The sequence below is a fragment of the Leucopleurus acutus genome (assembly GCF_964270905.1).
Source record: "Leucopleurus acutus genome assembly, chromosome: 7".
NCBI classification, from domain to species: Eukaryota; Metazoa; Chordata; class Mammalia; order Artiodactyla; family Delphinidae; genus Leucopleurus; species Leucopleurus acutus.
Genome location: NC_139150.1, coordinates 55,535,119 through 55,560,664, shown reverse-complemented (window position 1 = coordinate 55,560,664; position 25,546 = coordinate 55,535,119). Strand labels below are relative to the sequence as shown.

Sequence of the window (25,546 nt, the reverse complement as noted above, 5' to 3'; positions counted from 1 at the left end):
TGCAGTTCCTTGGTTAGGTGACAATACAAAAGAAAATAACTTCGGAATATTTATTACATGAGTATTTCAGTTTTGTGAACTGAACATGCTAAAGGCACAATGAAGAAAATAATACAGTCTCAATCTGACCACATCATGCCACCCCAAAAAGAATGGCTCCCCAGGTATAGAACTATAGGTATTTTCTAAAGTCTACTCTATAACAAAACTCTTTAAATAAAATTTAAATATCAGGAGTTATGGTTTTGATAAAAATTTCACTTGACTTTAAAGCAGAAGTCTTGGGTTGTAAGAAAGCACTCTTCCATAGCAAATTATAGTGCTACTGGCAGCATACATAAATAACATGAAAAAGTGACTATTTCCCAAAGCAGGTAGTCATGGATACAGGGAATTATTTATATAAAGACTGTGTAACTTAAAATACTGGAATATTTACAGAATTGCAGAATTTTAAGAAAATCTTTACGCTCATTTCTGAAGAGTATTACTTTGAAGAAACATTTTGGCATTAACTGGTACAATACTGACTTACCTGTGTCTTGTGCAGAACCAACTAAACAGCTGCATGGTTAATTTCCTTTTATGTATGGTCAGAATCAAAATTTAAAACATCACAAACCCTCAATAAATAATAATTTTCTTGAAAACTTAGAATTTTACAATAAGGCTGTCATCCCATTCTAAAAACTTAAGATGTTTATGTGGGATTTTTCTCCTAAAACTAAAAATGGAAACATTAAAAGAAAAACTTTTAAAAAAGAAACCTAGTTAACATCCTCGTTTTTATAAACAAAATGTTATCAACCTTTAAGAATCTACTTTTAGGTACTTAAGTTTTAGTACAAAAATTTGCAATCAACCATATTATATGATATGCTACTTTTGACATGAAAAGTAGCAGAACAGAAGATCTCTTAAATGCATTACATACAGAGATCCTGGAGGAGTCTTTACAAATTAAACAAAAAATATATTCAACTTTCATCAAAATATAATGTTTACTAGAAATCTTTTAAAATCTAATATATTATTTTAGATGATTTGTGCATTTGGTGTAACTACTATTTGGTAAAATGCTTTAAAGATAGCATAAAAAGCATTTCTTCTCTTTCCTTCCCAAAAAAACCTCAAACTTTATATGTGAGGCATTTTTTTCTTATATAATATTCATTTTAAAACCAGCTCCAAAAAATAGAAAGATAATCAAAAGTCTTAAGTTCAAGTTAAAAGAAAAAAAGCATATAGCATTGAAAATAAAGAAACTATTTTCTTTTTAACCAAAATGCCAAGTATTTTAAACTTTGTATAAATAACACACAGACAAAAAACCCCACCAAATTTTAGGTATGGTGTCTAAAATGGAGTAGCACTAAAACAAACGACAACAGTAACAAATGACCCTGTATACTCAGTTGAAAAATGCTGATTTTTCTTCAAGACATTATGAATTTTCTACTGGCATTCTTGAATAAAATTAACAAGCATACTTTTTTTTTTACCAATTTACTCTCATTTCCCCCTTGTAAGAATCTAACAAAAGAAAATCTCTTTTATAACGGCAATAGATTTCTGAAATCCCTAAAATATAAATTCTTTAGAAAAAATTCCTAACCCACTGTGCATCTTAATAGGCATATATATATGAAAAACAATCTATTTTATGGCTTACACTTAAATTTAATCCATGACTATAGGTTCCAGGGATTGAAGAGTCTTATTGGCAGCCAGTAGCTCAAGGGATGACAATATTCCTGGCATTCGTCATCTCAAAATTTTAAAAGAAAACTGTTCACTGTAGTCTTAGAAAAGCCTGGAGACAGTTCTATTTAAAAAACATACTCGCCACAAACAGATACAAGGGAGAGAAATAAGAAAATAGATTGTGTTATATCTTTGTAAACTTGTTCCATCTCAAAATGTATTCTTTAGAGTCAGGGAAATTCCCTATACAAATAAAACTAAACATTTGTTCCCTTTGCTTTGAAAAATATTTACAGTACATAGAACAACAAGCTAAAAGTATACACCTGCTTATATTGCTGGCCAGTGATATAGATGAACAAGGACACAAAGGTGCTTATTCAATTATCTGAGCATCTTAATTTATACAGTGAAGTTATTACAGATCAACTATGGAAAAATTAGAAAACATTATTTATGAATACCAGCTCTTGTGTAAAACATCACACAAGATGCCAAGGTATTATACATTCACTGTGGTAAAAACTGTACATACGTATTCTGTGCATATTTAACATTTACAATTTTTTCATCTCTCATAATTCTGAGTTGAAAAAAGTCTGTTTCTTCTTTTGCCAAAGGTGATATTAACTGACTGATTAGGTTCACGAAACTTTTTACAAAACTCTTTGCTAAGGACTTTTCATCAGTGTCTTTGGCTGGTGTCCTCATGAAGAAAAACTCACTAAACTTTTGAAAGCTCTGAGCGGATATTTCCACACCTTTGCTGGCTAAAGTCATGATATACATAATAATGATACATGTAGTAACAGTCCACAGTAATGTGAAATACAACACTTTGTTCTGTAAGTCTATTTTGGTCTCAGAGTGAAGTTCATTTCTTTCATCCAGCCATGCTGTCTCTTATTTGATCAACTCGAAGAGCTAGGTCTCTGAAAGAGGGGCGTTGGTTTACATTATTGTTCCAGCATTCTGTCATGATTACATAAATCTGTAAAAGGGAAAATAAACCAAACTTACAATGAGCACAAAGTGCCATCTTTTAATTGGTGAAGACATAAATTCAGAACTCCCACTTAATTTGCCTGTACAGGCATGTATCATGGATATACCTATATCCACAGTCATGATTATGCTATTTTTCTACAACCTCAGCAAGTTAAATTACATAAACTGACCTGAAATCCTTGAGTAAAGAGAGAAAGAAAATGCATGATTACTGTGGATAAAAAAAATTTTTTGTTACCTCATCTGGGCATCCATCTGGTCTTGGTAATCTTCCATTATTCTTCAGGAGTTCTATCAAATGAAACACAATCATCTGTCCTTGTTTGTCATTGCCAATCATACGCATAAATTCCTGAAACACAAACCCACTTTTCAATGACACATTTTTGGTACATTTAATTTGAATCAGAATTCTTTCTCAACTTCTTCCAGTAAATGGGAAAAATCCTGTATGTTTCCTTACCTTGAAACATTTTAAAAACAGACTATTTTAACTTCAAAAACTTTGTTTTCAGTCACAGTTCAGAAAAGATTGTTAAATGTGGAACGTCTATAATGCCATTTCCATAACTGTAACATACTCAGCACAAATTCCCTGAAAAGGTTCAAAACCAGTGAACTAAAAACACTTACTTTGTTTTAACACATCATATTACATGTCAGGTGAAATAAAAAGTTGAATGTAAAAGAAGACATAATAAAAAGAAAATACAGAATGAATATTTAAGCATAAATGGAACGGAGAGAAAAAGTTCTATGTTTAAAATTCATAAAATTGAAGTCTGAACCATAAGCTAGAGAAGTATTTACAATGAACACATCGTTTATTTAAACACAGAGAGCTCTTATATACTTGTAAGAAAAATTACCAATATAAAAATGGGCAAAGTACATGAAGATACAATGCACACACGCACAGACTCACCCCAAATACCCAATAAATATGTATTCAATCACACTAATAGCAGAAATGCAAATTAAAATCCAACAGGTACAACTTCTCTCCCATCAATTTGGCAAAACTGTGTAGAAATATAATAGTCAACACTGGCAAATGATAAAACGTATACCCCTATGCACAGCTACTGAGAGTCTAATCTGGTACAGCTTTCCTGGAAAGTATTTTGAAATAATGAAAATCCTATAAAAGAGTTCATAAAGTTTCACCTATAATTATACTTTTACTCTCTAAGATGACAACCAGAGATGAACATAAATATATATAAGGATGTGCATTATGTTCAATGAAGTGTTACTTAAAAGACTGAAAAATAATTGTCCAGAAATTATATCCTTATGATGAAATGCTACCAAGGAATTAGAAGTCATATTTGCAGTAAATATTTACTAATATAAGAAAATATCCATGCTATGATATGTAATGAAAAAGCAGGATAGCAAACTGTACAGTATGACCTGTTATAAAAGAAATCTTTTTAATAAAATTTTGCTTTTATATATAAAATTAAAAGAAGCCTGTAAGAAAACATTAAAGTGGTTATTAAAGTGGTATTAAAGTGGTTATTTCTGAGTAGTTGAATTAGAGATTATTTTTATTTTCTTTTTTATACTTTCCTATATTAAAATTATACAATGAACAGAAAAAATATTACTTTAAAAGGTTTAACTTTTGCAATAATTCCTGGAATGAATGAGTTTATCGGATTTACTGAAGATAATATTAAGAGAATATACTAAATAGTACTCCAATCCCCACTTTTTAAAACATCAAGTTAATTTAATGAGTAAGTTTGGGATTATTTTGTTGGATGCTGTCTTACAAATAAGCAATAGGAGCTCTAAAATAACCCTAAGCTTACTATATTATTCTTTGGAAAAAGCTTTTCTCATGTTAAAAAAAAACCTTGAGAGTAAATAAAAAGCAAACTGACCGCTGGTGGGCTTTTACTCTTCTCAATATATGTGAAAAGTTCATACAGAACCACTCCAAAGCTCCAAACATCTGAGGCCACAGAAAACTTGCTCTCTGTCAGTGATTCTGGCGCATACCTGTAGTATATTTAAAAGACAGTTACTTGATGTGTCAATTCTTGATTTTATTTGCAAATCACTGGATTAAAAAAAAAAAGCTGTAGAGAAAAGGGTTAACACAGCAGGCCTGAGGCTGCCATCTTCAAAAAGGTCTGTTTGCAATGTTGACACTTGACCGGTACCTGGGATCTTAAGATTTCAGGAGGGTTTCCACAATTCCCTAAATGATAATAAAAGTGGCTCACTGTACCTAAACCATTTCTGCAAACAAATGAGTCTAGAATCTTGTTAATGTGCCAGGCAGAGAATGTCTACATGGCCAGTCCCAATAAAAACTGTGGGCACTGAGTCTCTAATGAGCTTCCTTAGTAGATGACATTTCACACATGTTGTCACAGTTTATTGCTGGGGGAATTAAGTGTGTCCCATATGACTTTACTCGGAGAGGACACTTAGAAACTTGTGCTTGGTTTCTTCCAGGTGTTCCCCCAGACGCCTTTTCTTTTCTCTTTGCTGATTTTGCTTTGCATCCTTTTCCTATAATGAGTCATAGCCATGCTTATGGCTGTATGCTGAGTCCTATGAGTCCTCCTAGTGAATCATCAAACCTGAGGGTGGGCTTCGGAACCTCCAAAACACAAAGATAACTAAAATCCAAAAAAAAAATAATGTTTATCTCAGTAACATCAGGGTTAACTGCAAAGTACCTTCCAAGAACTGAAAAATAGCTGATCTTTGCAAGTTAAGCTTAAAATGAATCCAGATAAGAATCCTAGAGAAAAAGTACCTTTTAAGCTGGAGAAGACTTGAAGCTACTAACATATAAAAGAAATAACCTGTTAATCTGAAAGGGGGTGATTTTGAGAGGGAGCACAGAAAATAGAAAGTCATAGGGGAAAATGGTGTCATCCTCTACTCAAGTATCAACACTACCCAACTGAGAATTTTGGCCAATGGATTATGAATATCATGGTACCATTGCTAAATTTATCCTATTATAGAGAATTGCAATGGAGATCTGTTTTAGACTGAGGTTTAAAATATGAATTACATAAAATGAACCTCTCCTTCAAAATCCAACTTCCAGAAATCCTCCTCTGACTACTTAAGGTCATAATGACCTCATGCTACTGAAATTCTAAAGTACTTATAGTCTATACTTACACAATTAACCATGTAATGTTATATTCTTTTTATATTTAGTTTTTTTAAAAAGTTACATATTTATGTTATTTTAAAATATATGCTAGTGTTACCCCACAAATGGAATATAACCTCCTTGAAGGCAGTACTACTCCCTCAACCCTTGAAAAATATTCTCTTGCTGTGGCTTTCATGAAAGCACTCTTTGTAATTTCCCCCTTCATCTCCAAGGCTGTTTTTCTCTTTCCCATTACTTAAGTAAGGATAAATACAAAGTTAAAAAAAAAAAAGTCCATGTGGAAAAGGAGAGAAAAGGAGAGAAAATGCTCTTTTCTTAGAGCATTTACTTTAGAAAATTTAAAATTGTGAATTCTCTGTCTCTTTGAAATTTATGTAAAAATCTTTTTAAAAGCTTTTGCTTAAAAGCCTCTTGCCAGGTTTACATACAGGAATGTCTTTCTCAAGAACCTGGGAACTACCTCTTTGGAATGTAATCATTAAGGATTATCATGCCCTTACCTCCCAGTTTCAATGGCAGGGCAGGAGCCTAACTTGGGCAGGTGTATCCTTCAAGTTGCAAAACTATCTCCTATCATAAAGATATGAGAAGTTTATTTTTCTTTTGGATAAAGCCAATTAGCTAACACAGATGGGCACTCCTATTACTAAGTGAATTTAGGATGAACAATGTATGACAGATGGTGCTGTCAAGTCCTCTTACTTGAGGACTAGTTACTGTTTATGCTGAGAACATGTATGTAACGGGTTGAATCTGTTTGGCCATTTTATAAAAGGGTGAGATTTCTTTCTGTTTTTGAAATCTCTTAGCAGATTGCTTATGATGCACATTACTTTCTGGATTACTGCTTATTCAGTAATGAAACTGTTTTCTTTCTATTCTGCTTTTGTGGAGAGGTTCATTTCCTGTGTTAACCTTTCCCCGAAGGTTCCATCACCAGATCTCTTCCTCTCTGTAAAAAAATTTCTCTTAGGTAGTATCATTCACTTATATACTACAGTCTCCCAAATTTATAACCACCCTATCTTTGACCTTTCTTTTGTGTTTCAGACTTATTGAACACTTCCATATTAAAGTTCTGCACAGGCAAAAAGAACTCCATCCCCACCTCTCTGACACTTGCTGATTATTTTATTTTCTCTATGCAATGAATGGTATCACAATCTATCTAACTCCCCAAAATGGAAATCTTAAGAATTATTTTTGACTCATCTTTCACTCCCAAGTCTACTGAGCCACTAAAGTATGTCTTAAAAATGTCTCAAATCAGGGCTTCCCTGGTGGCGCAGTGGTTGAGAGTCCACCTGCCGATGCAGGGGACACGGGTTCGTGCCCCGGTCCGGGAAGATCCCACATGCCGTGGAGCGGCTAGGCCTGTGAGCCATGGCCTCTGAGCCTGTGTGTCTGGAACCTGTGCTCTGCAACGGGAGAGGCCACAGCAGTGAGAGGCCTGTGTACAGCAAAAAAAAAAAAAAAAAAAAAAAAGTCTCAAATCAGTCTCCTAACCAATACTGCTATTACAGTCTTAGGTTAGATCCTTATCTCATGACTAGTACAGAGATCTTCAAACCAGGTGAAGAGTAATAAGCCCAAGGATATACAAAGATTTTCCAAGGGGCTCTACAGCAAGAACCGTATAAGGATTCTCCATGAGTCCAAAACCCTGCCTGAACAATTAAAAAAATACGTTAGCAGAAGCATTTTCCCTGCAGTTCTTCTTAATACCACCCCACAGGACATGCTGTTAGCTAAACAAAGAATACTTTTGAACAATAAAAGCAATATAGATGACAGTGATTCTTTTAAGTGAAACTGTATTTTTTTAAAGATATGATGGCTAAATCCTATGGATAAAAATTATGTGACTTCTTTCAGACTACAGATTTAGTGTTTGTTACTCAACAAGTTAGGTAAAATCTATCAACTCATTCTGAAATATTTATATAAAAATTAGTTAACCTCATTTCATTATATAAAACATATTTTTTTACTTGCTAATATAAAAATAAAACTGTATGTCAACTCTCCATCTGATAAGTTTTTAGCAGTATATAGCTTTCTTTTTTCATTAAATACATAAGAAAATTTTGACCAAGATGAAAATGTTCTTTCTGATTTTTATACAAGCTTATTAGTGATTCCCCAAAGTCAAACATCAGAGTTCAATCTCCCCAAAACATTTACTGAAAGAATAACAGGCCTTTTACCATATTCCTTACTTCATAAATTATAATCTTAACTATATTTTATTCTGTATTATTTATTAGAAATTAAGTAATGAGAAGTGGTTTCTCTTATTTTCATAACTTAATTATGAAATTATTTATATTAGATATATATCATCTTAAGCTTATCCTGACTGCCCTTGTGGTTAATCTTTACAGATATGCAGGGAGAAATACTGGGCCCAAAGTTTTAGGGGCTTTCTTTATGACAAAAAATATAAAATGAGGTGTGAAAGCGAATATTTAAAATTAGAAAAGAAGGAATCTTGAAAGGAAGGCACTCTGGTGGATATGCTTTGTTAGCTTCATTGTAAACATGCCTCTGGCACATGTGTTCTGCAGTTTATATCTGTTTTTTAAAATAATATTTTTGAATTGAAAACGAAGTAAGACCTTTTCTGTTGGAAATTAAGTATATTTGTTTATGAGGCCTGGCATTGCCAAATAGATTGTAATGAAGGACACTCTTCATTAAGTGACTCTATCTTTGAGGCAGTGCAAGCGTTTGCCATATTTAAATCACATATTTAAAATGTGATAAAAGATGTTATTAAAAACTACCGTATTTAAACTAACAATATTCTATTTTACAAATGTATCAGTTTAAACAAGATGCCTCTAAATGAGAGTAATATCATAATTTGAACTAATTTTAAAAGATATTTGGTATACTTCCCAGAAACAGAAAATGAATGACTCTAATGATTTGGTAGTAAATCCACTTTTGAAAATCAAGTGGGTTTAATTCTTTGTTTTCAGTGAAACTGAAAAAAGAATGGATCTAATGAAATTGCCAGCTAACAAATTTTACTGGTAGATCACTATATACTGTTTTGCTACGTACGTATCAGGAGTCACAGAAATGAGTGACATTGTTATGACAAAACTCCTTTCTTTCTTTCCCATCTCCTTATTTATACAAAAAAGTTTTCTCCATGTTTACAAATACAGAAATAAAATTAGAATTTATGTTGAATCTGGTCCCATTATTGAAGTAAATAATATTTATCTAAGGATATATGGACTAGTTGGAGGGGAAAGAAAAGCTCCATTTATTAAGAAATGTCTCCAATGCAAGAGGGAGGGGATATGGGGATATATGTATACGTATAGCTGATTCACTTTGTTATAAAGCAGAAACTAACACACCATTGTAAAGCAATTATACTCCAATAAAGATGTTAAAAAATTTTTTTTAAAAAGAAATGTCTCCAATAAAAAATTTTAAAGAATTATTCAAATTAGTAATTCATTTATATTGCTTTGAAAATTTCATCCTGGCAGTAACTTCGATGATAACTTAATCTGGAATAAAAAGGTGAATACTTTTTTTGTGGTCATAGGAAATTTTAAAATTAATTTAAATTTATATATTTATTTTGGTTACAACGGAGATAGGTAATCAAAAGATTTTCCAAGTACAAAATATAATACATTATACAAAATTTTGAGATGGGAAGTGGAAATATAATTTTAAGAAGAAAAAGGAATAATGCAAAGTTTCTATCAAGAAGAACGTCTGTTCCTATACATTTTTAAGTGGGTGACAATGGGTATCAAATTGCTGTGGTGTCTGGATTTCCTTGTATACATCTAAAAGATTGATATACCATACTTCAGTGTCATTATGTACAATACTTTATAAAATATATTATTTACAACCATCTAAATTTACAAAGGAAAAAAATTAGCTATCAATTTAAAAATGTGCCAGAAAGAATATAGCTTTTGATAATTCTTTCAATGGGTATATATGCACAAAGGGTTTGAAAATCAATGACCTAGATTCCTGCAAAAGTTGCCTAACTAGTCTTCTCTCTGCTGTTAGCCTCTTCTCAATACAATGTACCCTCTATACCTCTAGTTCTCAAAACTTTTGGTCTGAAGTCCCCATACTCTTAAAAGTTATTGAAGTGCCCCAAAAGCTTTCATTTATGTGGGTTGTATTTACCAATATTTACCATATTAGATTTCAAAATTAAGGAAATGTATAAGTATAAACCCAGTAATGTAGCATAAATAACATTTTTATAAAAAAATAACTATTTTCCAAAACAAAAAATTTTGTATTTAGAGTAGTATGTTTTACATTTTTGTAAGTTTAATGTTGGTTTAATAGAAGACATTTTCTGTGAGTGGTTTTTTTAAAAAAGTTTTTATACAATTTTTAAAGGTTATACTTCATTTACAGTTATTACAAAATACTGGCTATATTCCCCATGTTGAACAATACATCCTTGTAGCCTATCTCAAAGGGCCCTAACTCCCGGGCTGTGGACCACTACCGGTCTGCAGCCTGTTAGGAACCGGACCACACAGCAGGAGGTGAGCGGCAGGTGAGTGAGTGAAGCTTCATCTGCCGCTCCCCACCATCCCCCATCACTAGCGTTACTGCCTGAACCATCCCCACCATTGCTCCCATTACTGCCTGAACCATCCACTGCCCTCCCCCCACCATGGAAGAACTGTCTTCCACAAAATCGGTCCTTGGTGCCAAAAAGGTTGGGGACTGCTGGCCTATCTTATACCCAATGGTTTGTACCTCCCATTCCTCCATCCCTATATTGCCCCTCCCTACTGGTAACCACTAGTTTGTTCTCTATATCTGTAAGTATGCTTCTTTTTTTGTTATGTTCACTAGTTTGTTGTAATTTTTAGATTCTACATATAAGTGGTGTCATACGGTATTTGTCTTTCTCTGACTTAGTTCACTCAGCACAATACCCTCTAAGTCCATCCATGTTGCTGCAAATGGCAAAATTTCATTATTTTTTAAGGCTGAGTAGTATTCCATTGTATGTGTAAAATGAGAGTGAAAAAGGGGAATAACATCTTAGTATTATTATAAAAATACTTCTGACCTCACAGACTCCCTAAAGGGTGTACCAGAGGTCCCCAAACTTTGAGAACTGCTGTTCTCCACCAAAAGTAGAGCTACCTTCCTAAAATATGAATCTCACCATTATCCCTGGATAAAGCCTCTAATATCCCACCTGCACACTGTCTAATGAATAATGTCTGAACGCACTAACATGGCACACACAACGCAGTATTATTCCGTTTGTTCTGTGTTAACACCATTCACTTACAACCCTGCTTATCCTGTTGTTCTTGTCATCCTCCTCATGGAATACCCTTCCTCTTGTCCATCTGGTGAACTATTAATCAATAGTTGAAATGTCATCTTTTAGTTGTGGTTTTCTCTGATTAATTTAAACCCTCAGCAGAATTACTGCACTCTAATGTTTTTGCATCATCTTCTTCATTATTGCACTTACATACTGCATTGCAATGACTGGATTACACATTTGATTTTTCCTAAACTAAGAGACCTTAAAAGGCAAAGGATTATGGATAGTGGACCTGTCAGCTGAATTTCCACGCCGTATCAAACTTTTCCACTTAGTTCAGCCTTCCTTGTAAGGGACAGTTCTTTTTTTTCTGATGCTGATCCTATCTTCTTATTCCAATTTCCTTGTATGATGTTTGGAACACAGTAGGTGCTTTATAAGTAGGTGCTTAATAAGTATTTATTAAATTGTATTCACTAAGTATGCCAAAATCACTGGAAATCCATATAACTAATCATTATGGATTGCTAGTTAATTCCATTTAACTTCTCTAATTTCTCATTCTGGAAAAACAGAATGAAATTCATGTATCACTGGGGACATGACCAAAATAAGACAGCCAAGTTTGATAAGTTTTATTTTCTAGTTTCACTTAAACCCTAAAAATAATTAGATAATGCTAATGCTCATAATTATCATCAGGATATTCCTTTAAAATGTTTTTAGTATTATAAAAAACTTCAAACATATACAAATTAGAGAACAATGAACAACCATGTACCTGTCACTTAGCTAAATTCATTGCCCACCTGGTTTTATCTACTCCTCCCGACCAGCACACAACAGTATTTATATGAAATGAGTTCTGGATATGACAGTATTTCAACCATATTTCATACCATAACTATCCCAGTATGCATCTCTAAAACATAAGCAGTCTTCTTTAAAACACATTCACAATGACATTATAAATCATTCTCCTGTGTAAGGGGTTCAAGATGGCAGCCTAAGAAGACTCTGAGCTCACCTCCTCCCATAGACACATCAAATTTACAGCTACACATGAAGTAATTTTCCTCTGAAAAGTATATGATAACTAGATGAACAGCACCTCCACAACAAAAGATAAAAGAGACTCATTGAAACAGGCAGGAGAGGCAGAGAGACAGTCCCACCCAGGACCCCATCCCAGGAGCAAATCAGAAGGATAACAAAAATATTTAACTTTTTGGAGTAAAAAAAAGAAGGAGTAAAGGGATTGAGCTCCAAATAACGTACCTCAACCCTTGAGTGCAGCACTGGGAACACGAGCCCCTAAAACATCTGTTTTTGAAAATCAATGGGGATTAAGTCCAGGAGAACCACATAACTGTAGGGAACAAAGAACCCACTCTTAAAGAGTTCACACAGACCCATCTACCATGAGAAACAGCACAAAAGCAACAGTGTGAAAACACCTACACCATAAGAGAGGGAGACCTACTTACTGATCTTAGAGCAGCTGCTAGAGAGGCAGGAACCTAACGGGACTTTCTCTGGAGACAAAAGCACTGGTAGATGACATCTTTGAAATCTCATTCTAACTTGCTGGTGATACAGCTAGTGGGCACTATTTTTGGTGCCCTTCTTCTAGCCTCCCAGCACCAGTAGGTGTGCTCCTCCCACCCTGAACCACAACTGAGCCAAAGCGAGTACCTTGAGTGCCCTGCCTACCCAGTGCAGATGTCACACCACAATTGGGCTGGACAAACACATGATACCCCACCCTCCCCACACACTAGCTGCACCATAACTGGGATGAGCAAGTTCCCCAAACCCAGTCCACACTATGCAACAGCTCACTACAACCAGCAGGTGAGCACCCCAAATCCCACACATCCTACATCATAGCAGCAGCCCCACCACAGCTTGTAGGTGTGCACAGTCCACGTGAAGAACACCCGTGAGTGCCTGGGTCTGGTGGCCAGGGAGATTGTGCTTCTGGGCCCTATGGATTATCTCCTACACAAGAACAAGACTGGAAGAGGTAGCTGTTTCACCTAATGAATTTAGACAAATAGAGAAAGTTATGCACCATGAGAAGGCAGAGGAATATGTTCCAAACCAAAGAAAAAGACAAAAGACATTAATGAAATGGAGCTAAGCAACTCACTCAACAAAGAGTTCAAAGCAATCGTCATAAAAATGCTCATTGAACTCAGAAGAAGATTGGATAAACACAGCAAGAACTTAAACAAAGAGGTAGACAATATAAGAAAGTACTAAATAGAAGTTATAACTAAACTGAAAAATACACTTGAGGGTTTCAACAGAAGACTTGATGAAGCAGAAGAACGAATCAGCAAGCTGGAAAATGAAACAAATAGAAATCACCCAGACACAGTTGCAAAATGAAAAAAGAATTTAAAAAAGTGAATGTACCTTAAGGGACTTCTGGAACAACATCAAGCAGAACAGCATTCACATTATAGGGGTCCCAGAGGAAAAGAGAAAGAGAGAAAAGGTCAGAAAATTTTGAAGAAATAATGAATGAAAACTTCCCTAATCTGGGGAAGAAAGCAGACATTCTGGGTCTAAGAATTTCAGAAAGTTCCAAGTAAGATGAACCCAGAGAGAACCATACCAAGACACATTACAATTAAGATGGTAAAAGTTAAGGATAAAGAATCTTAAAAGCAGCAAAAACAAACAAACAAAAAGCCCCCCAAACCCCCAAAACACTACCTATTAAGTACAAGGGAAATCCCTAAATCAGCAGATTTTTCAGCAGAAACTTTATCAGCCAGAAAGAAGTGGATGACCTATTCAAAATGCTGAAAGGAAAAACTTTCCAACCAAGAATTCTCTACCAATTCTACCAGTCAAGATTATCAGTCAGAACTGAAGAAGAGATGCAGAATTTTACAAATAAGCAAAAGCTAAAGGATTTCATCACCACTAAACTGGCCTTATAAGAAATGTTAAAGGGACTTCTCTAGGCTAAAAAAGAAATGGCACTAATTAATAATAAGAAAATATATGAAAATAAAAATCTCAGTGGAAAACATATAGTAAAGGTAGTGGCTCAGTCACTTATAAAGCAAGTATGAAGACAAAAGTAGTAAAGTTAACTCAAATTACAGTAATACTTAAGGGAAGCATAAAATAAGAATATGCAAAAGGCATCATCAGGGCTTCCCTGGTGGCGCAGCGGTTGAGAGTTCGCCTGCCAATGCAGGGAACACGGGTTCGCACCCTGGTCTGGGAAGATCCCACATGCCGTGGAGCAGCTGGGCCCATGCGCCATGGCCGCTGAGCCTGCACGTCCGGAGCCTGTGCTCCGCAACGAGAGAGGCCACAACAGTGAGGGGCCCGCGTACTGGAAAATAAATAAAATAAAATAAAATAAAAAGGCATCATCAAAAATATAAAATGTGGCAGGGGGGAGAGTAAAAATGTAAAGCTTTGCTTTACATTTTAAGTTGTTATCAACTTAGAAGACACTGCTATATACATACAATGTTATATGTGAACACCACAGTAACCACAAAGAAAAACCTTACAGTACACACAGAAAAGAAAATGAGAATGGAATCTAAACATAATATTAAAAAAATCCAGCAAACCACATGGGATTTTTGCATATATGTTCATCCAGGTATTGGCCTGTAAAAAATCCAGCAAACCAAAGGGAAGACAGAAAGAAGAAAGGAACAGAGAGGAACTATAAAAACAGCCAGAAAACAATAAACAAAATGGCAATAAGTACATACCTATCAATTACTTTAAATGTAAATGGACTAAATTAGCCAATATAAAGACATATATGGCTAATAGATTAAAAAAATAAAAAACAACAAGACCCATCTATATGCTGCCTAGAGATTTATTTCAGAAGTAAAGACACACACAGACTGGATGTGAGGAAAAAGTAATGAAAAGAAAGCTGGTGTAGCTATACTCACAGCAGATAACACAGACTTTAAAACAAAGCCTGTAATAAAAGATAAAGAAAGGCACTATACAATGATAAAGGGGTCAATCCAGCAAGAAGATAAAACATTTATAAATATATATGCACACTACGTAGGAACACCAAAATATATAAAGCAAATATTACTGGCCCTAAAGGGAGAAATTAAAAGCAATATAATAATAGTAGGGGATTTTAACACCCCGCTTACAGCAATGGATAGATCATTCACAAAAAAATCAATCAAAAAAGAAACATTTGGCCTTAAATGACACATTAGATAAGATGGAGTTCACAGATATGTTCAGAATACTCTATCCAGAAGCAGCAGAATACACATTCTTCTAAGGTACACATGGAACATTCTCCAGGATAGATCATGTGTTAGCCCACAACATGTCCCAGTAATTCAAGAAGACTGAAATCATATCAAGCATGTTTTCCAACTATAATGGTATGAAACTAGGAATCACAATAAGAAAACTGGAAAACCACAAAAACATGAAGATTAAACAACATGCGACTAAACAACTAATGGGTCAATGAAGAAATCAAAGGAGAAAAAAGAAAAAAAGCCTAGGGACAAATAAAAACAAAAATAAAGCACACCAAAATCTATGGAATGCAGCAAAAGTGGTTCTAGGAAGGAAGTTCATAGCAATACAGGCCTACCTCAAGAAACAAGTAAAGTCTCAAATAAACAACCTGAATTTGCACCTAAAGGAACTAGAAAAAGACCAAAGCCCAAAGGTAGTAGAAGGAAGGAAATAATAAGATGAGGGCAGAAATAGAGACTAAAAAGACAATAGAATAGAACAGATCAATAAAAGCAAGAGCTGGTTCTCTGAGAAGATAAACAAATCAAGAAGCCTTTAGCTAGACTAACCAAGAAAAAAAAGGAGAGGGCTCAAATAAATAAAATTAGAAACGAAAGAGGACAAGTCACAACTGATACCACAGAAATACGAAGGATAATAAGAGAATACCACAAACAATTATATGCCAACAAAGTGAACAACCCAGAAAGAACAAATTCCTAGAAACATATAATCTACCAGGACTGAATCGTGAAGAAACAGAAATAGAAAGCCTGAATAGTCCTGAATAGTAAGGAGACTGAGTCAGTAATCAAAAAACTTCCAACAAACGCCAAGTCCAGGAAACAGACAGCTTCACTGATGAATTCTTCCAAACATTCAAATAAGATTCAATACTTTTCCTTCTCAATTCTTCCAAAAAAACTGAAGAGGAGGGAACACATCTAAACATGTTATGAGGCCAACATTATCCTAATACCAAAACCAGACAAGGACACCGCAAAAAAATAAATTACAGGCCAATACCTGGATGAATATAGATGCAAAAATCCTCAACAAAATATTAGCAAACTGAATTCAACAATACATCAAAAGGATCATATCCCATGATCAAGTGGGATTTATTCCAAGGCTGTAAGGATGGTTCAACATCTGCATGAACAAAATGAAGGATAAATACCATACGATTGTCTCAACAGATGCAGAAAAAGCAACTGATAAGATTCTAACATCCACTTATGATAAAAACTCTCAACAAAGTGGGTATAGAGGGAACCTACCTCAACATAATAAAGGCCATATATGACAAACCCACAGTTAACATCATACTCAACAATGAAAACCTGAAAGCCTTTCCTCTAAGATCAGTAACAAGACAAGGATGCCCACTCTCACCACTTTTATTCAACACAGTATTGGAAATTCTAGTCACAGCAATTAAGCAAGAAAAAGAAAGAAAAGGCATCCAAATTGGAAAGGAGGAAGTAAAACTGTCACTTTTTGCAGATGGCATTATACTATATAGAGAAAACCCTAAAGACTCCACGAAATAAAAAAAAAACAAAACTTTTAGAACTAATAAATTCAGTAAAGTCACAGGATACCAAAAACAAAAAAATCAATATACACAAGCCAGTGACATTTCTATACACTAATAGCAAACTAACAGAAAGAGAAATTAAAGCAATCCCATTTACCACTGTATCAAAAAGAATAAAATATCTAGGAATAAATTCAACCAAGGAGGTGAATGACCTGTACAGTGAAAACTGTTTAAGACACTGATAAAAGAAATCAAAGAAGGCACAATTAAATGGGAAGACAGTCCATGCTCATGGATTGGAAGAATTAATAGTTAAAATGTCCATACTACCCAAAGCAATCTACAGATTTAATGCAATTCTTATCAAAATTCCAATGACATATTTCACAGAACTAGAACAAATTCTAGAATTTGTACGAAACCACAAAAGATCCCTTGAGAAAGGGAACAACCTTGAGAAAGAAGAACAAAGCTGGAGGTAGCACGCTCCCTGATTTCGAGATATGCTACAAAGCCACAGTGATCAAAACAGGTTGGTACTGGCATAAAAACAGGCACCCAGATCAACCAAACAGAATTGAGAGCCCAGAAATAAACCCATATATATATGGACAATTAAATTATAATAAAGGAACAAAGAACATACAATGGAGAAAGGACAGTCTCTTCAATAAAGGGTGTTGGGAAAACTGGACAGACATGTGCAAAAGAATGAAATTAGACCACTATTTTATACCACATACAAAAATTAACTCAAAATAGATTAAAGACTTGAATGTATGACCTAAAACCATAAATTTCCCAGAGGAAAACATAGGAAATAACTTCATTGATTATTACTATAAATATATAAATGACAAACTATTAATAGTAAAAATAAAGTTTGAAGTTTGTGCTCCAAAACTTCATTTTACTGCACTGAAATATACTCACCAGAATATGGGACTTTCACCAGGTTCTTTCACTTTGTAGTATTCTTTGCCTTGTGGCAACACTTTGGTTAAGCCAAAATCTCCTATTTTAACTCTGTTTTCATTCTCCACCAATATATTCCTCGTTGCCAGATCCCTGTGGATATACCTTTTTGTACCAAGATACTCCATACCCTATGAATAAAATAACATTTTTCTTTCAGCTAGCTTTATAAACATAAACAATTTAAATAGTCTTGTATCTTTCTACTCCCTTAATTATCTAAGAAAAACCTTAGAGGATTTCTTAATAATTACTTCAACATATTCTCTTCATCTACAACAAACAGCCAGGGTATTAGGTACCTTGCATATCTGAGATGTGTACTGAAGAAGTTTTTTATGATCTATCCGTTCTTTATGTTTTTGGAGATAGTCTCGTAAACTTCCATATGGTAAATATTCCATAATTAATCTTAGATTACGCCGGCCTATTAACACACAAATGAGAACATAACGTTTTACTCTGCTATACTTTACTGATGAACTATTAGAAAACAACCATATAAAAATGACTTAAAGGGCTTCCCTGGTGGCGCAGTGGTTGAGAGTCCGCCTGCTGATGCAGGGGACACGGGTTCGTGCCCCGGTCCGGGAAGATCCCACATGCCGTGGAGCGGCTGGGCCCGTGAGCCATGGCCGCTGAGCCTATGCGTCCGGAGCCTGTGCTCCGCAACAGGAGAGGCCACAACAGTGGGAGGCCTGCGTACCGCAAAAAAAAAAAAAAAAAAAAAGATTTAAAAGATATATAAAATCTGAGTCTAAGAGACTTCCCTTGTGGTGCACTGGATAAGATTCCACACTCCCAATGCAGGGGGCCCGGGTTTGATCCCTGGTCAGGGAACTAGATCCCATATGCATGCTGCAACTAAGAGTTAGCATGCCACAACTAAGGAGCCTGTGTGCCACAACTAAGGAGCCCTGGAGCCGCAACTAACACCCAGTGCAACCTAAAAAAAAAATAATAATAGTAATAAAGCATGACTGGAGGTTTTTTTTGGCTGCGTTGGGTCTTCATTGCTGCATAGGAGCTTTCTCTAGTTGCAGCGAGCGGGGGCTACTCTTCGTTGCAGTGCATGGGCTTCTCACTGCGGTGGCTTCTCTTGTTGTGGAGCACGGGCTTTAGGTGTGCAGGCTTCAGTAGTTGTGGTGTGTGGGCTCAGTGGTTGTGGCTCACGGACTCTAAAGCACAGGCTCAGTAGTTGTGGTAAACGGGTTTAGGTGCTCCGCAGCATGTGGGATCATCCTGGACCAGGTATCGAACCCACGTCCCCTGCACTGGCAGGTGGATTCTCAACCACTGTGCCATCAGGGAAGTCCTGGAGTTATTAATAAAAAAAAATCTGAGTCTAAGATGACAAAACCTGATTATAAAATTAAAGGTGATGTAGTAGTTAAGAACAATGACTTTTTTTTTTTTTTTTGCAGTACACGGGCCTCTCGCTGTTGTGGCCTCTCCCATTGCGGAGCACATGCTCTGGACGTGCAGGCTCAGCGGCCATGGCTCACGGGCCCAGCCGCTCCGCGGCGTGTGGGATCTTCCCGGACCGGGGCACGAACCCGTGTCCCTTGCCTCGGCAGGCGGACTCTCAACCACTGCGCCACCAGGGAAGCCCAAGAACAATGACTTTTTGAATCAAAAAGATTTGAATAGAAGTTTTAAAAATAGTTATGTTTTAATCTTCTGTAACCCATTATGCAAACCAAAATAAGCTGATGAGAAAACTTCCTTTCTCTTCATCTATACTGAATAAAAAGCATCTAATTTAAAAAGTAATATTTTCACAGAAAATTTCTTTCTTTAAAAATGACATTCCCTTGGTAAGTTTAAGCAAGAATGGTAACCACCATCCTCAGTGAAGAGAATGATCAATCAAGTAGTCAAGGACTTCCTAACACCAAGTACAATCTCCAGTCATACAGAATGCTTCTTTCTCTGGGTACTGGAATATTTTAAGTCCAGATCTGGAGGCATTATAAGTTTCTACAATATTACCCAGGATGTCAAAGACATACCCTGAGTTCAAAAAAGGTATCAATGGGCAACATACCAGCACTGTAGCACACTCCCTTGTACTTTACAATGTTGTCATGTTGCAAGGATTTAAGGATTTCAATTTCCCTTTCAAAGTCTCTGAGGTGCTCTTCAGTACTGTGCTGGAGCTTCTTCACAGCCACCACCTCTCCAGTGTTGTCTTGTAGAGGGTCATACCGGCACATCTCCACACTGCCAAAATTACCCTAAATAATACATCACATTAAGATAGAAATCGCAAGTTTTCTAGAAAAAGTACTAATAAATTCTGATTATACAGGCAATTTTCAGCAGCTAGAAGATGTATCTCGAAACTCACATTAAACAACTTTCAGAACAAGAAAAGGAGATAATATTTCAATAGGTGAGTAGTAAACTTAAATATTTAATTTCTTCAAAAGGAATTACAGGCTGAAATATAAAAACTTCAAAAAAGCATTTAAACAAATCATTAACATTAATTTTTAAGATAAGCCAAGGGACATGCCAGGGAATTCCTAAATTTCTATCACTAACTTCCAGAAAGAACTTTTCTTCTTCACAATATAGCCTTTGATGTCACTGTCAGTGAGCTATATGGAATAAGGGTATGTTACAGACTGAATGTCCATGCCCATCCCCCCCCAATTCATATGATAAAGCCCTAACCCTGAATGTGAGTGTATTTGGAGATAAGGCCTGTGAAGAGGTGATAAAGATTAAATAAGGTCACAAGGGTGAGTCCTTCATCCAGTAGGGCTGGTGCCTTTATAAGAAGAGGAAGAGACACCAGTTCTCTCTGCCATATAAGGACACAGTGAGAAGGTGGTCATGTGCAAGCCAAGAAAAGAGCCCTCATCAGAAACTGAATCCTACCGGAACCTTGATCTTAGACTTTTCAGCCTCTAGAATTATGAGAAATAAATGTCTGCTGTTTAAGCCAAGGTCAGCCTGTGTGGTTGGCAGCTTCTGTGATTATCTCCCAATGTTCTCTACATTCTGACATTCAAGCTCTTTTAAAATCCCCTCCCCTTGAGTGTAGGCTGGATTTATTAACTCATTTTTAATGAACAGAATATGGCAGGAGTGATAAGATGCCACTCCTGAGATTAGGATATGAAAACACAATGGCTTCGATCTTGGGTATTTGCTCTCAGCTCCCGTGTTGTGAGGCAGCCTGTGGAGAGGCCCGTGTAAGTGAGCTTGGAAGCAGATATTCTGAGGCCTTGTCAATAGCCATGTGGTAAGCTTGGAAGTAAGCCTTCCCCTAGTCAAGCCTTCAGAGAAGACTGCAAGACCTGGCTGACACCTTGATTACAGTCTAGTGAGAGACCTTGAGCTATAAGCACCCAGCTAAGTTACTCCCAGATTCCTGACTCGCCTAACCTGTGTGATAATAAATGCTTTTTTGTTTTCAGCTGTTACGTTTTAGGGTGATCTGTTGCACAGCAATAGATAACTAATACACCCAAATACATACTTTTTTTTTTGTCATTGCTACATACTTTGAAACATTCCCGAGACTATTTTACAAACCAGGAATGACAGCAAAGTATTAATATAACTAAGCCAATACATAATATAACACCCAATGTTTAGCTCTGGTAAAGCTGGATCAGAACATTTAGTTTAGATTCAATACCTAAGTGAGGCCTTCATAATACATCCAAGCCAAAATCCAGTTCATAAAGCTACATGGTACAGAGCCCTATACTAGCAAGCTTAGAGGAAGAAAGAGGGCTTTACCACTATGATTGGACCTGCTAAGAACTAAGGTTTTCTTGGTCTTACTTAAAATATGTAGGCTATGCATGACTGTGTGACCTTTCAACAGGGAGAGACTGTCTGCTAGTAAACATGGTCCAGTCAACATCTAGACTCTGAACAAGCAGATTAATTATTTCTCTCTGAGATGACTGAAAAAGGACATCGGTGGAGAGGCTTAATTAATTGTTCCTTTCTGTATCTCATAACCAAAGCGCCCTCTACCAAGAGTCTCATGGTCAAATTAATTGGGGAAAATACTGCCTAATTTATCCATCTCTTGAAAATGTTCAATGCACAGTACATGTTAAAGGTTCTGAGAAGTTCTTCAGTAAAGACAGCTGTTTATTTAACACAGCATTTCTTCAACATCTGACAACTAAACCTTTTTTCTACAAACACTTTGTTTTAACTTTTTATTTTATATTGGAGTATAGTTGATTAACAATGTTTGTTAGTTTCAGGTGTAGAGTAAAGTGATTCAGTTATACATATACATGTATCTGTTCTTTTTCAAATTATTTTCCCATTTAGGTTGTTACATAATATTGAGCAGAGTTCCCTGTGGTATAGAGTAGATCCTTGTTGCTTATACAAACAGTCTTTAAAATTTTGTGGAAAGTGAACTTTAGAGAATCTCTTAAGCCTTTTTTTCCCTAAATAAAATGTTTTACGATTATATTTCAACTATTTAAAAATCTTCTGACATCTTACCTTGCCAAGTTGCTGTAGAAATTTCAAGTGTCTCTCTTCAAATTGTGTAGGGTCTCGGTCTTCAAAAGCACCAGAAAACCCTAGGGCACCTATTCTCATATTAGGTAACATGTCATTTTCTGTTAATAGTTCGTAATCTGGAGAAATAAAGAATATTTCTACCATAACCTGGCAAATCCATTCTCTAGGTTAAAATAATACATATTCAAGCTGACCAAAATAATCAGAATGAGTTAGAAATACTAAATACAAATCAATACAGGGCAACTCTAATAGTTTTGATTATGTTAATGGAAGCCTTGAATTATAACCCATAATCTAACATGTTTTCAGTAAAGATTTTTGCAAAGGATAAATGAATACTTTCCAAAATAGGTAGTTTTAATAGTTATAAAGTAAGATTATATGCCGATTTTTGTGGTGAGAAGAGCAAATAATATTGGAACAGGAAATACTTATAGGTCAGACACATGTATATTTAGCTGTGTATTTTAAAGGAGGAGAGGACAAACAAAAACAAATCTACTTCATGTTTACAAAATTAATAACAGAATATATGAGAACTAGTTAAAAAAAACAAAGATTGTTTTTAAAAAGTCAAATAAGTCAAATAAACTTCTATAGTTTACTACTCATTAACTGGCAAACTAAAATGAGGTTATTAAAAGGGAAAAAGCCTTTTTTAAAAATGGAAATACTTCACAATCAGTGAGACCAGAAAATGTATAAAGTAGGAAGTCAAATGAACGTAAGAAATTAAGAGGGTCAAAAAGATATCAGGGAACTTTCCAGAGGGGATTACAAAATTAGTAAGGATTTATTAAATACAACAAAGATAGAAAGATAGCTGGAGACTCATTAAGATTGCTCCATCAATACGTACCTGGAGTAAACAAACTATTAAGATCTCGTATGATGGCTCTGAAAGAAGGTCTAAAATCTGGTTCGTAATCCATACAATTATTAATAAGATTTGCTAATTCTGTCCATTTTGGTGCAGGAAGCTGGTGCCTATTTTCATAAAACTGTAGTTTCTATAATTAAAGAACCACATGTTGATAATAAATTATAAATGCCGTATCAACCTTTTTTACATAAAATGGGCTAAAGAATATCAAATCATGTGCAAAAAATATCAGGGATCACAAGGTAATTCCAACTTCACCGTTTACATGAACTTACTCTTTGAGAATCCAAAGCACTCAGGGGCTTATCTCCTCCACTGCAGATTTCCCACAAAGTGGTACCAAAACTCCATTTGTCTGTTGCCAAATTTAGATTTTTAGGATTTTCAATGCATTCAGGTGGTACCCATGGTATTCTCTCCTGCAGAACTTTCAAATGATAGGAACAAAGTATGGTTAAAGAGTTCCCACAATTAAACAATTCTTATATATGTTAATAATTTTTGCTGTATAATTAAGAGAGTACAGAGTCCTTTCTCCTTCACCATATGAATATATATTCTCTTTCTTCACATCCCATTCCAAAGGGTAAAGTCCCCCTGAGTATCAGATCTAACTAAGATCCTATAACATTTTCTGCCCTACAGTCTCTGTCTTCACTTCATATAAAGGCACCAAGTTTAAGTACTACTGGCTGAAATAGGAAACCATGCCATCAGTGTACAAAAGTTGATAAATTTGGATTCTAAGTTTAGACATTCAATTAGAGAAATTAGCTAATGTAATGAAATACAATTACAACACTATTTGGATCAAAAAAATGCCTCTCAGTTATCTGACTGAATTTTTTACTTTAATTAATTGTGTTAAGGAGAAGGTTATCAACACAAAAGTTTTAAGAAGTCATAATTAGCTGAATAATTAAACTAAATAAAAAATTCAAACTTGATAATATATCTTCTCAAATTTTTATTTAACGACTAAAGGGAAGAAAAATTTAGAAGAATTTACTTGTGGCTCAAAGAATGATATTTAAAAATTTCACAATAAAACTGGATAAAATCCAATATTCCATATATAATTAGGGATTAACACTGTTTTAAAAAAATCATCTTACAGTACATAGAAACATGCTTATAAGAAAGGAGAAACAGAGACTAGGATGTAACTATAACTTAATTTAGATTGCTAAAAATGGTAACTAAATTTTATTATTAATCAAGAACATGTCAATAAAATAGAATTTGAGAAAAATTAACAGCCTGATCTTTATGCCTCTTTCTAAGCAAAGCTTAATAAAGTTAAATTCGATCCTTGTAGAACTTACTGTCCTTTGGCAAAACTGTAATACTAATGCCAGGATCACTAAGTTTGATGAAAGGAGGATTTCCTGTCTTCCTGTCTTCTTCTCTGATAAGAAGAATATTTTTGGTGCACACATTCCCATGAATAAGGGTTTTTTCTTCCTATTAAAGTTAAATGCATATACATTCAAATATTAATCCACAAATAATTTGAGCACTTAATATGTCCAAGACCCCAAAATGGATTTAAAAAGTAAAAATAAGAAAACAGTACTAATAAACATTAATTGGAGGCGCACTTTGAGAAAATAAAACGAAATTTTATGGCATCACCATACTTTGTGTTTTACATTTTAAGTGAAACAATGCTCTATACCCACGAAGAAACAACTACTTAAAAAAAAATTATTTATTTATTTATTATTTATTTTTGGCTGCGTTGGGTCTTCGTTGCTGCGTGCAGGCTTTTCTCTAGTTGCGGCGAGCGGGGGCTACTCTTCATTGCAGTGAGTGGGCTTCTCATTGCGGTGGCTTCTCTTGTTGCAGAGCACAGGCTCTAGGTGCACAGGTTTCAGTAGTTGTGGCACATGGGCTCAGTAGTTGTGGCTCGCGGGCTCTAGAGCGCAGGCTCAGTAGTTGTGTGGCATGGGCTTAGCTGCTCCGCGGGGCATGTGGGATCTTCCTGGACCAGGGATCGAACCCATGTTCCCTGCATTGGCAGGCAGGTTCTCAACCACTGCGCCACCAGGGAAGTCCCACGAATACTTTTTAAAACTACTTAATGCCAGTTCACTTTATTAAGCTGAGATTTTAAATAGTATATATTTGTAGGTGGTAGTTAACAGCAAGAAATACTGTTTCTGTTCAGTAGGTGCATTCTTAAGGATCTGATCACTAGCT

The 25,546-nt window shown here is 35.2% G+C and overlaps 1 protein-coding gene across 1 annotated transcript in view; it reads right to left on the bottom strand.

Moving 5' to 3' along the window:
* Positions 1-1,284: 1,284 nt before the first annotated feature.
* JAK2 (Janus kinase 2) overlaps positions 1,285-25,546 on the bottom strand; it is a 163,418-nt gene continuing 139,156 nt past the window's right edge. The window contains exons 16-25 of the mRNA XM_082842536.1: positions 24,670-24,808; positions 23,620-23,771; positions 23,321-23,471; positions 22,438-22,574; positions 19,997-20,186; positions 18,252-18,376; positions 17,908-18,080; positions 4,605-4,722; positions 2,951-3,064; positions 1,285-2,695 (exon numbers count right to left, since the gene is read on the bottom strand). Coding sequence (XP_082698662.1) covers positions 2,588-2,695; positions 2,951-3,064; positions 4,605-4,722; positions 17,908-18,080; positions 18,252-18,376; positions 19,997-20,186; positions 22,438-22,574; positions 23,321-23,471; positions 23,620-23,771; positions 24,670-24,808 — 1,407 coding nt within the window. The 3' untranslated portion in view covers positions 1,285-2,587. The remainder of the gene's footprint in view (positions 2,696-2,950; positions 3,065-4,604; positions 4,723-17,907; positions 18,081-18,251; positions 18,377-19,996; positions 20,187-22,437; positions 22,575-23,320; positions 23,472-23,619; positions 23,772-24,669; positions 24,809-25,546) is intronic.